Raw genomic sequence first — 13,117 nt, 5'->3', positions numbered from 1 at the left:
TTATACTTCTAAAAAAACTTTAGTGCTTTAGAGTTTATAATATCCATTTATAACTAATCTAACAGCACTTTCACATAACACTTTACCATTTCATAGGTAGTGTGGGTACTTTATAAAAGAGTATTCTCAATTCTCCCTCATCTCTAATAACATTGTGCTCATTCATTTTATTTTTCCATAAGGTAAAACCACCTAATATATTGTCACTATTATTACTTTTAAAAGTTATCTATTAGATCCACGAAGAATCAGAAGAAGAAAAGGTTTTCTTTTACCTGCATTTATTATTCTCTAACACTCTTCCTTTTTTAAAATTTATTTATTTTGAGAGATAAAGAGAGTGTTCCCACAAGCCAGGGGAGAGCAGAGACAGAGCGGGGAGAATCCCAAGTAGGCTCCACATTGTCAGCACAGAGCCCGATGTGGGACTCGATCCCACAATCTGTGAGATCATGACCTGAGCCAAAATCAAGAGTTGGACGCTTAACCAACTGAGCCACCCAGGCAACCCAACACTCTTCCTTTTGGATGTAGATCCAAGTTTCCTTCTCTCGGAAGAACTTGTTTTAACAATTTTTGCAAAGGTGGTCTATTGGCGATAATTGCCCTCAGTTTTTGTGTGCCTGGGGCAGTTTTATTTCTCCTCTACTTAATTTTTTTCTCTTTTATTTTTATGGTGACCAAAAAAAAAAAATAATAATAAAAAACATGTAGCATGAGATCTGTCCTCTTAACAAACTTTTAAGTGTAAAGAACAGCACACGAGAGGATTTTCTCCGGATCTTTACCGTGAGAACTTGCTTGGGCTCTTGGATGCAAAACCCACAAAAATATTTGGATCCTGAGACTGAGTTGCTGGGGGTTTTTTAACTGTCCAGGTAGTCCACACTTAGACTCTTTAAAAAAAATTTTTTTTAATATTTATTTTTGAGATGCAGAGCGAGACAGAGCATGGGCAGGGGAGAGGCAGAGAGAGTGCTGGGGTTGGGGGAGGACACAGAATCCAAAGCAGGCTCCGGGCCCCAACAGACTCTTAAAATTAGCATTTGAATGTTTCTGCCAGTTACTGGAGCCAGTGGTTTGTCCTTCAGGGAAACATATCTCTGTTTTAAGTCTCTGTATTTACCTGTCTTTCCAGATTTGGGGGTGGTGGTTTCCCTGTGATCCCAATTCCTAGTAGATCTAAGAAAATCATTGATTTTTCAATTAGTTTTTTACTTGGGAGAATAGTAATGATGCCTTCCGAACTCTACATGTCAGAGCTGAAACCAGAAGTCCTTCAGTGATTTGTTTTGTTTTGTTTTTTTTTTTTAATTCTTTCTTTGGTAGTTGCTCTGATGCTTTCCATATATATCTTATCAGAATCTCCTTTATAAGTCACACTAAGTTAATTCTAGTGAGATATACGAATGTGATTCCTGGTATAACTCTGTTTCCTCTTCCCTTTTTGGGCTACAATTGTTATACATATTACATCTGTAAGTTACAAGCCCAATAGTATATTGCTATAAGTATTATTTTATGTGTAATAATGAAAACGAGAGAAGAAAAGAGGGCAAGGATGTATTTATAGCATCAGTTACATTAACATTCTCGTTTACTATGTGTTTATTTCTTCCTGTGGATTTGAGTTACTGTGCTGTGGTTGTAAAATACATTACATTTCTATATGTTACAGGCTTTATGCAATTGTTTTTACATTAGTTAAGAGAAGAAGGAGACATATGTATTTTTACTGTCTTTTATGATAGGTCGGTTTACATCTCTCTTCTTCTTACAGGTAGATTTGAATTTACATCTGGATTTACTTGATTTTATCACGTAACTTTAGTATTTCTTGTAAGGTGGGTCTTCCAGCAAAGAGTTCTTACAGTTTTTGTTTATTGGGGGATATTTTCATTCCACCTAAATTTTGTTTTAAGTTTATTTATTTATTTTGAGAGAGAGAGAGAGAGAGAGAGAGAGAGAGAGAGAGAGAGAGAGAATCCTGAGCAGGCACTGTGCTGTCAGCATGGAGTCTGACTCAGGGCTCTATGTGGGGCTCGAACCCACAAACTGAGAGATCACGACGTGGGCCGAAATCAAGAGCCAGATGCTTAAACAACTGAGCCACCCAGGTGCCCCTTTTCCACCTAAATTTTTGAAAGATAGTTTGGATGGATATAGAATTCTTGGTGGGCAGTTTTGTTTCTTTACTTTGAGTATATCATTTCACTGCCTCCTTGCCCTTATTAATTCTTTTTTTTTTAATTTTTTTTAACGTTTATTTATTTTTGAGACAGAGAGAGACAGAGCATGAGCAGGGGAGGGTCAGAGAGAGAGGGAGACACAGAATCTGAAACAGGCTCCAGGCTCTGAGCTGTCAGCACAGAGCCTGACGCGGGGCTCAAACCCACGGACCTCGAGATCATGACCTGAGCCGAAGTCGGACGCTTAACTGACTGAGCCACCCAGGCGCCCCGCCCTTATTAATTCTGATGAGAAATTAGCAGTTAATCTTATTCAGGTTCCCTAGCGCACCATGAATTGTTTTTCTCTTTCTGTTTTTAAGATTTTCTCTTTGCTTTTGTCTCTCAGCATTTTTACGATAATTTATATATGGAACTCTTTGCATTTTTTCTACTTGGAATTCATTGAATTTCTTGGATGTGTAGATTAACATTTTCCTCAAGTTTGGGAAATTTTTCAGTCATTATTTCTTCAAATATTTTTCTGCTTCATTCTCTCTTTTGGGACTCTCATGATGCACGTGTTGTTGTGCTCAAAGATGTCCCACATTTCTCTGAGGCTTGTTCATTTTTCTTTTTTTCTTTTAAATGTTTATTTATTTTTGAGAAAGAGAGCAGGGGAGAGGCAGAGAGAGAGGGAGACACAGAATCCGAAGCAGGTTCCAGGTTCTGAGCTGTCACCACAGAGCCAGATGTGGGGCTTGAACTCATGAACTACGAAATCGTGACCTGAGCCAAAGTCAGAGGCTTAACTGACTGAGCCATCCAGGTGCCCTTCATTTTAATTTTTTAGAAAAAAATGTGTATTTATTTTTGAGAGAGAGGGAGAGAGAGAGGGAGAGAGCGCACACACACACACACACACACACACACACATGCACACACACAGGCACAAGCGGGGGAGGGGCAGAGAGAAAGAGGGAGACACAGAATGTGAAGCAGGCTCCAGGCTCTGAGCTGTCAGCACAGAGCCCGACACAGGGCTCGAACTCACAGACCACGAGATCCTGACCTGAGCCGAAGTCGGACACAACTGATTGAGCCACCCAGGCGCCCCTCAATTTTCTTTATTCTTTTAACCCCCTTGTGTTTTCTCAGATTGCATTCTCTACCAATCTATCATTAAAGTCACTGATTTCTTCTGCCAGTTCAGATCTACCACTGAGCACCTCTAGTGAATTTTTAAATTTCAGTTATTGTACTTAAAAAAATTTTTTTAATGTTTATTTTTTTTTGGGGAGAGAGAGAGTGCAAGTGGGGGAGGGACAGAGAGAGTGGGAGACACAGAATATGAAGCAGGCTCCAGGCTCTGAGCTGTCGGCACAGAGCCCAGTGTGGGGCTCGAACTCACAAACTGAGAGATCGTGACCTGAGCTGAAGTTGGACGCTTAACCGACTGAGCCACCCAGGCGGCCCACAATGATTGTACTTTATAGCCTGAATTTCCATTTGGTTCTTTTTTTATAATTTCTATCTCTTTACTGACACTCTCTGATGAGACATTGTCATTATAGCTTCTTTTAATTATTTAAGCATGGTTTCATTTTGTTCTTAGAACACATTTATAATGGCTACTTTGAAGTCTTTGTTAAATCTGACATTTTGTCACTCTCACAATTTCTGTTGTCTCTTTTTATCTCCTGTGTATGGGTCACAGACTCCTTTTTCTTTGTGTGTTACATTAAAAAAATTTTTTTTGTTAACGTTTATTTATTTTTTGAGAGACAGAGCACGAGTAGGGGAGGGGCAGAGAGAGAGGGAGACAGAATCCGAAGCAGGCTCCAGGCTCTGAGCTGTCACCACAGAGCCCGGCGCGGGGCTTGAACCCACGAACCACGAGATCGTGACCTGAGCTGAAGTCAGACACTGAAATAACTGAGCCACCCAGGTGCCCCAGTGTCGTACATATTTTTTTTTTTTTTTGAAAACTAGGCACTTTATGTAATTTTAGATTTAGCAACTCTGGATACGGATTCTTTTCTCCCCTCTTAGAGGGGGGTGTTTTTGTTGTTGTTGTTGTTTGCTTATTTGTTTGTTTAGTGAGTTGACTGGACTGTCTTAGTGGGGTCTGTTTTGCCCACAGCGTGCATCCGCTGAGGTCACGCCTCAGAGGGCACAGCCTTGGTCATGCACACACAGTCACCCCGAAATGACAGTGGTTTTAGCGGGGTTCTCTTTGGCCATCTCTCCCTGATTTTCCTGTTAAGCTGTTTACCCCAATTTAATGCCACATCCAGCTGATTTAGTGCCAGATCCACTGATTTCCAGCTGATTGCTCTAATGTTTCTGACAATTCCCTGGGGGCATAAATTGATCTGTCATCTGATCCAATTAAGTTCACGCAGGGGTTGTTTTTGAGACCAGTCTTTGAAGTTTGTTCTGACCGTTCTTAGCTGTCTCTTCCCTTGGTTGTGTCTAGTGACCTCAGTGGCCTATGGTTTACATTCTTGCTCTTAATTAAGAAAAGCTGCCAGCGCCCTCTCATTTGCTCACCACCAAAATCTTCATTGTTTTTGCAAGAGCCTTTAGGCTTGGATTTCTCCTCTTTCTTTCTTTCTTTCTTTCTCTTTCTTTCTTTCTTTCTTTCTTCTTTTTAAAGTAGGCTCTGTGTCCAATGTGGGGCTCAAACTCATGACCCAGAGATCAAGCTCTCATGCTCACGGAGCCAGCCCCGCTCCCCTCCCCACGCTCTTTTTCAACTAAAACCAGTTCCTTTGGGGAGAACTCCAGAGCCCTCTGTTCTTGTAGGCTGCCCTCCTCCCCTGGCATAATCTTTGTGCCAGTGGTCTGGGCAGGGCACTAGCCTCTGCCCTTCTCTGCTTGCCTCACCCCGCACAGAACTTGTGCCCAACAGTGAGTGGGGGTGAGGGTGCGGGGCCCCGGTATTTTCAGCCTGCCACTCCTGGGGTAGAGCCCCCTCCCTATGTCTGTGGGGGTGCTGAGCACAGAAGGAAGCCTCCGGCCTCTCAGCCACCCTTGCCAGGAATTGGCTTTTTCAGTTCAACGTTGAAGCACATGAGATATGCTAGTGAGATATGGTGTCCTTGGATTGGAAGCGAAGGGGAGAGGGACACCTGTCTTCTTGGCCACTACGGTCTCTGTCAGGCTGAGCTGGGAAGGAAGGAGAGGTGAGGGGAGCAGGTCCTGGCTCAGAGGCCATGAACTCTCCCCGTTCTGTGTGAGTATAAGAATGTTTTCTCGAATACATATTTTTTCACTTATCATTATGCCATTAGGACAGTTTCTAGAGACCTTAAATGGTTGCTTTTATAGTTTCCACCAGCTTGCAGGTTTGTGGGTTAAGTGAAGTAATGTATACCAAAGTCTCTGGCTTCGGGCCCCCCCTGGCTGGCCCAGTCCGTCGAGCGTCCGACTCTTGATTTCTGCTCAGGTCATGATCTCATGGTTCATGGGATCGAGTCCCACATTGGGCTCTGTGCTGACTGCACAGAGCCTGTTTGGGATTCTCTCGCCCCCACCCCCTGCTTTCTCTGCCTCCCACCTCTCTCTGTCTCAAAATAAACAAATTTAAAGCAAAACCAAGGTAGTTGTCACCACCCCTTATTTCGACTTTATTCATCTGCTGCGAGCTGCTAGTTCCTTTTTAGAAAAAAGGTGTGTAATATTTCCAGCACACAAAAACCAGAGATAAAATAAATCCCATCCAGGTAGCCACCATTCAGCTTATAAAACAAAATATAGCTGCAGCTGGAGTTCTGTGTGTGTGCTCCCTCGTATTTCCTGCTTCTCCCTCCCTCACCGGAGGGGACCTCAGTCCTGGATTTGTTTCTGTCATTTCCAGGAACGCTCTCATACTTTACCACCCATCTTCAATAAAGAAAAAAAAATGGTTCAGAGACATTTTTCTTGTGGCGGATACATAAACATCCTGTGTGTAAAAGGGCAAATTTCTTTTTTTTTTTAAATTTTATATGTTTGTTTATTTATTTATTTATTTATTTTTAATTTTTTTTTTCAACGTTTTTTATTTATTTTTGGGACAGAGAGAGACAGAGCATGAACGGGGGAGGGGCAGAGAGAGAGGGAGACACAGAATCGGAAACAGGCTCCAGGCTCCGAGCCATCAGCCCAGAGCCTGACGTGGGGCTCGAACTCACGGACCGCGAGATCGTGACCTGGCTGAAGCCGGACGCTTAACCGACTGCGCCACCCAGGCGCCCCTGTTTGTTTATTTTTGAGAGAGAGAGAGAGGGAGAGTGCGAGCAAGGGAGGGGCGGAGAAAGGGGGGCAGAGGATCCAAAGCAGGCTCTGCGCTGACAGCAGAGAGCCCAACGTTGGGCTTGAACTCACGAACTGTGAGATCATGACCTGAGCCCAAACCAAGAATTGGACGCTTAACCAGCTGAGCCACCCAGGTGCCCAAAGGGCAATTTTTTTAATACCAATAAAAAGAGATCCCTCTGGGGCACCTGGGTGGCTCAGTTGGTTAAGCGTCTGACTTCGGCTCAGGTCATGATCTCACATTTTGTGAGTTCGAACCCCGTGTCAGGCTCTGTGCTGACAGCTTGGAGCCTGGAGCCTGGTTCGTATTCTGTATCTTCCTCTCTCTCTGCCCCCTACCTGCTTGCTTTCTCTCTCTCTCTCTCTCTCTCTCTCTCTCTCTCAAATATAAACTAAACATGGAAAAAAGAGATCCCCCTCATGTTAGCTTACCATTTTTATGAGCACATATTCTTTTCCTTTTAACCTGAGAGTAGCAATTCCAGAAACAGTGTGCCTCAAGTAGCAGACTTCTGTAGTGTTCAGAGAAGTTTCTGTTGTAACTGTGTGTTAAAATGTTACTGACTGCCTTTCCCCATATTAGGAATTCAGTTTTATGCATAACCGTAGAAACTCCTTCAAACATTATGATTTAAAGTTTGTCACATAGTTAATTTAGAGGTTCTCAACTTTTGGGGGGGGATTATATCCGGTTTGCTTCCTTTGGGTTGGTGATGTTTTTTGAGAATTTTATACTATCCCTTGAAATGATGGAGGACTCATTGGAGTCCCATAGAACGGAATTTTTATCGAACCTTTGATTTGCATGCAAGGAGTGAAAATTAAATTGAAATACTTGGGGGGTTTCCCCAGACGTGGTTCTAACATAATCTCAGCTGTTTTACATGCATTTTGTGGCGATTTATGCTGACACAGTAAAGGCGAGGCGTAGTTGAATGAAATTTCCAGAAATTTCAGTCTAAAATCCTGTTTTAGACGAAGCTGTCAGCTGAAATAAGGACTCTGGTGGGTTTCTGTTCTTTGCCTGCCGAATCTGTGGATGGTCAGACGCTGGAAAATCCCTGGAGCCTGGGCAGGCCAGTCAGTCGAACTTCTCCCTTTCAGCCTGCAGGTGGCAGTATCATACCAGAAATGCGCCTGACAATGGGCCATGAGGTCTAAGGCTTTAAAATTCATGGCGTGTTAGCACCTGGTGAAAAATGCAGTAATGTATTATCTGAATTTGGATATAGAGGCAGACCCCCACCTTGATGTGTCCCCATATTTACATATATTTGAATGGCTGCCCCAGTCTTTTGTTATCCCCTGGTTGAGGTCTTTTGGGATTTCCCCTCTCTCTCCCCTTCAGGCTTATTACTGAAGCTCTTCCTTCTTCCTGGGATTAACCTCTCCCTTACAAAAATACCCAGTTCTCTCCCGCGCTCTGGTGTGGCTCCCATCCTTTTGATGAGAGAGAGGGGCCCGGATTTAAAGAGAGAGCAAAGAGATGGGAGAATGAGCGCTAAGACAGGTCTGAACCCTACCTACTTCTGTCTCCATTGCAGCGACAAACACCGCTGGGCCCTTTCCCTCTTGTGAGTTTTCACCCTCTGTTTACCATGTTGTCAGCAATAGAAGACTTTGAGAAAAACCCAAAGAACTGTGTTGTGTATTTGCTTCGGGACAAGGAGCGTTGGGAACATTCTGAAAGTAGCTTCTGTTCCGTTTGTGTCTTTGAGGAACCGGGGAAGGGGTCAAGTGAGACTGGACAGAAAAAAAAAGTGGTGGGAACAAAAAAGAAGCAGACAGCCTGGTCTGTGAGATGAGGTGAATGAAAAAGGAATAATAGGGATCCACCCAGCCCAGTTGAGCAGCATCCCTGGGATCTTCCACTGGCCAGACTCCCCACCCCCACCCCGGGGCCTCCAACAGAGTGATTTCCACGAAAGGGGAGTGGGAAGGAGGGGGCTGTGGAGGGGAGATCTCCGATCCTTTTCCAGCTGCTCTAGGTAGACCTCTCATCATTCAAAGTAGAAATCTCTGGGGCGCCTGGGTGGCTCAGTCGGTGAAGCATCCGACTTCAGCTCGGGTCATGTTCTCACGGTTCATGGGTTCGAGCCCCACGTCGGGCTCTGTGCTGACAGCTGAGAGCCTGGAGCCTGCTTCCATTCTGTGTCTCCCTCTCTATCTCTGCCCCTCCCCTGCTCACACTCTGTCCCTGTCTCAAAAATAAATAAACGTTAAAAATTAAAAAAAAAAAAACAAAGTAGAAATCTCTGCAAAGATTCCACAGAAACGCTCTTATATGATGTGGTTAAGCTCTGTATAGGTACTATAAGGTAAGATAGTTTTCTGGAGCTTTCCAGCCCAACCCAGAATGTCCCAGAGCCCCATCCACCATGCATTCTGTGAGGTACACTATATGTTGAGTCTAAAACAGCATCCATACCTTGACAACTGCTTGTGTTTTATAGTATCACGTGTACAGAACATGTTAAGCTTGAAAAACAAGTCAACCCATTGACATTTCCAATAGGCTGCATAAAGTTAAAAACTGCATTTTCAAGACAGCTTGTTCTTTGGTATCACAATATATATTTGAGTGTTTCATTTTTGTATAATGATATTAATTTGTGCATTAAATTTATCGGGCTAAGTAAAATGTGTCTTTTAGGACCTATTAATTGTAACGGGCAGTGGCTTTATTAAGACCATTTTGTTCTTCCGTTGCACTCGTCAAATGTTCATTTCTTCCTGATAGCCGATGATCTCATGTTAAATGGGAAAAAAAATTTAATTCTCTTATAATATTAAGCAAGCCTAGAAGTTGGAGTGCTGCACGGAAAGTAATAACAAAGTACATGCTAGCATTTGCTTTTAATTGTTGTAACCCCTGTATCAATTAGAGTTAGAATATTGAGGATGCGGGCAATTCTGTAGTCACAGAAAGACTTGTTTACCAAATTGAAAAGAAATTAGGAAAGTGATTTTCTCTAAATTACATTTCTTCTCAGATGCATTCTCCAAATTCAAGTTATTTTCCTAATTATATTTTTTATGTAATGAATTTTTAAACCTCCTTGTGCACTTTGTGCTCTTGGTTGGAAACTTCACATCAATTGAGTTTCCATTAAGCTGGAAATCACAGCTTAATGGTAGTTTTTAAAGATGTGATTTTAGCAAGGTATTTGCCTTGGCATAGTAATAATAGTAGTAAAGATGCATTTTCAGGCTGAAGTTTACAAACTACTTTTCTGTACAGAGGCAGTGTGGCATCATGGAAAGACTTGAGGCTTTGACCTCAGACCTGGGCATGAACCCCAACTTAGCTACTTACTTAGGAGTACTCTCTCTTCCTGAATCTCAGGTTTCTCATCTGTAAAATGAGGATAACATCTGTTTTGAAGTGTTGGCATCCATATTAAATAAGAATGAATGTGTGCAAAGATCTTAGCATGAAACAGTAGCCTTCTAAACCCCAATACCGAATCTTCAGAATTTTAGTAGGAAGTAGGGTTTTTTTTGTTTGTTTTTATCTTTTTTTTTTTTTAAGTTTATTTCTTTATTTTGAGAGAGAGCGTGAGCAGGAGTTGGGGAGGGGCGGAGGGAGAGAGGGCGAGAGAGAATCCCAAGCCCGTTCCTCACTGCCAGCGCAGAGCCCGACTACGGAGCTCAAACTCACGAACTGTGCGATCATGACCTGAGCTGACACCGAAAGTTGGACGCTGAACTGACTGAGCCACCCAGGCCCCCTTGGTTTTTTGTTGAAAATGTTTATTTATTTTTGAGAGAGAGAGAGAGAGAGAGAGAGAGAGCGCGCGTGGGCTAGCGGGGGAGGAGCAGAGAGAGAGGGGGCACAGAGGATCCAAAGGGGGCTCTGTGCTGACAGCAGCGAGCCTGATGCGGGGCTCCAACTCATAAACCGAACCGTTACTCACGAACCAAACCATGAGATCATGACCTGAGCCTAAGTCGGGCGCTTAACCGCCTGAGCCATCCAGGCGCCCCTAGGAAGTGGGTTTTATCTCTGTTGTACAGATGAGTCAGCTGAGGCTAGGTAAGCGATCCAGGGTGACCAGACCTGTTTTATGACTGCAGGTCAGGGTACTTCTCTCCTCTCAGGGGCTTCGGGGGCCAGACTGCAACAACCGATGACAGTACTCGGTGTGGATTGTCAGGTGTGACCTCTCCCATGCGATCCAGCTTCCGTTAAGGCAGTGACTCCCAGCCCGTTTTCCCTGCACGGCATGTTCCTGGGACATCAGCTGAAACGCCATCCTTTTCTCTCTCACTCACAAAAGCCCAAGGAGGGACGGTGTCTATTAATAGGGGTGACCTGCCATGCATCCCCTCCCCAAGTTTCCTTGAACACAAGGAAGTAGGTCATTTTGTAGGAGAAGGTTCGTGATCGAGGGTGATGAGAAAGATTGGTGGGACCAGTAGGAGTCTAGAAAGTTAAGGCTTGGTTTTGGAGGCAAGCAGAGGTTCTTGAGTGAGAAAGGAAGAGGCTTAGAGCCGTGGTCTGCAGGAAGACTTGGAAGCAAAAAGGCCCGGAAGCCAGGAGACCAGTTGGGCTCTTGGAGTGAACCAGATGGGATGAAAGAAAGGTCCGAAGCAAGACAGTGGCAGCAGGAATGCAAAGGAATAAACGCGAGACTGATTGGATACGCCCGGGCAAGCAAAGAGGTAAAAGGGGCCAAGTAATAAGCAGAAGTTTCAGAATAGGCTGGCAGGTAGGCAGTGGGTGTCCTTCTTTAATTTCATTTTGCATAAATGAATATTAAAATGATCTTTCAGCCCCAGGCCTCAATATCACGCCGGGAGAAAGGAGACAATCCAGACGGTGCAAAAAGCAGAAGAAGCACGAGCTTCCTGGGCACAGTTCACAACATATGAATAGCCTTTTTCTTTTAACCGAGTTGTTGCCTTATGGGAATTGTCTGTGTCGCCTGCTGCACTGGTTTCAGATCCTAGGCTCCGTGACTTTGTGGTTAGTCACACAAACACGCAGCTATCCAAATTTTCAACTTGATTCTGAACATTATGAGTGGGTGCCCGGTGATAGGGAGCATGTGGTGAGTCGCTACCCTGCGCCTTTGACCAGCCAATAACTTGAATGTTTGCGGCGACTGAGAAAATACTTTTTAAAACCGTATGTTGGATGTTGGGGCGCCTGGGTGGCTCAGTCGGTTGAGTGTCCAACTTCGGCTCAGGTCATGATCTCACGGTCCGTGAGTTCAAGCCCCGCGTCGGGCTCTGTGCTGACAGCTCCGAGCCTGGAGCCTGCTTTGGACTCTGTGTCTCCCTCTGTCCGCCCCTCCGCCGCTTGCACTGACGTGCATGGGACAGCATTTGGATTAGCGCGACTAACTTCTATTTGGTTTTATATTGTACGAAATATAGGCAAATGATGCTTGGCTGATAATTCTTTGCATAGAACATGAAGCAATAGCAAAGCCATGTTCGTTCTTTTTCTAGCGATGATCTGGAACAATTTATGGAAAGTCAAGGTGCGTCCAGCCCAGGTATCCTCATTTTAACAACCAGCCTCAGCAAACCGTTCATGCGACTGGAAAAGTACGTTACTCTCTTGCAAGAGCTGGAACGCCATATGGAGGTAAGGGAAGGCCACGCATGGGCCTGTGCTCTGGAAGAAGCAGCCAGTCTCCTTCCAGACTAAGCTTGCCGAGGAATTCAGAAAAGGCCTGGGTTTCAAATTTTACCTGATTCAATCTTCCTGCTTCCCTGGGCTTCTAGTTTTCCTCATTATGCAGCAAAATAAGGGGGGGGGAGCATTCCTTTATTTCCCCCTTCTGGAGATTTTTTTAAAGTTTTACTTAGTTTATTTAATCTTCCCACTTTTACTGGGGTCTGATTGACAAATAAAAATTGTGTATATTTAGGTTGTACATTGTGAGTTTTAAAGTGTTACAGTATGATGGTTTAATATATGTATACATTGTAAAATGATTCCCAGAGCAAGTGAATTCCATCACCTCACAGAGAGGATGAGAACACTCAGGATAGACTCTCAGTAAATTTCAAGTATACGACACAGTGGTATAAACTGTGACCACCACGCTGCACATTAGATCCCCAGAATTTATTCATCTTATAACCAAAGGTCCCACCTCCTTTACTACTCAATATTCATGATCGTTCCCCTTCTCGGTCCAGCCGCTTCTCTCAAGCCCATGCTAACCGGTTGACTTAGGTTTTCTTCATCTGTAGACGGCAGTTCAATCAAAATCGACCAAGATCTTCCGTTGTTCCGGTATATGAACCAACCTGACTGTGGGAGACACACAGAGCAAAACGTCAGAAAATAGAAATACCGCTTTCACTCTAGACAGGGGTCGATATCTCTACAGCCCTGTGATCACTCAGCTTTCTGACCCTGGATGACACTGGAAGATTCTGGTATTTCCTTAAAGATTCATAGACGGGTCCAATATTAGTTTATCTGTCTACGCATCGTAGATCTACACCAAAGTTCCCTCACATTTTTGTTTATAAACTTCTAGTTGGCTTGCCCCAGCCGTGGCATAGCTATAATCTTCTTTGAATATTAAGGTTTGCATCGAGGCCTGATAACTGAATATTATTTAATCGAGAGGCCCAATCCTTTTCTTAAAAACCAATCAACAGGGATAGCTTCTAGAATTGTC

The 13,117-nt window shown here is 43.9% G+C and overlaps 1 protein-coding gene across 4 annotated transcripts in view; it reads left to right on the top strand.

Annotated features, from left to right (window-relative positions):
• Nucleotides 1-13,117, top strand: part of ARHGEF6 (Rac/Cdc42 guanine nucleotide exchange factor 6) — a 102,870-nt gene that overhangs the window by 69,550 nt on the left and 20,203 nt on the right. For all 4 annotated transcript variants that reach the window (XM_049644356.1, XM_049644355.1, XM_049644358.1 and 1 more), the window contains one exon: nucleotides 11,928-12,066. In XM_049644356.1, coding sequence (XP_049500313.1) covers nucleotides 11,928-12,066 — 139 coding nt within the window. The remainder of the gene's footprint in view (nucleotides 1-11,927; nucleotides 12,067-13,117) is intronic.

The sequence above is a fragment of the Panthera uncia genome, chromosome X, assembly GCF_023721935.1.
Source record: "Panthera uncia isolate 11264 chromosome X, Puncia_PCG_1.0, whole genome shotgun sequence".
NCBI lineage: Eukaryota > Metazoa > Chordata > Mammalia > Carnivora > Felidae > Panthera > Panthera uncia.
Note: the sequence above shows the minus strand (reverse complement) of the source record. Positions and strands in the feature narration are given on the sequence as shown.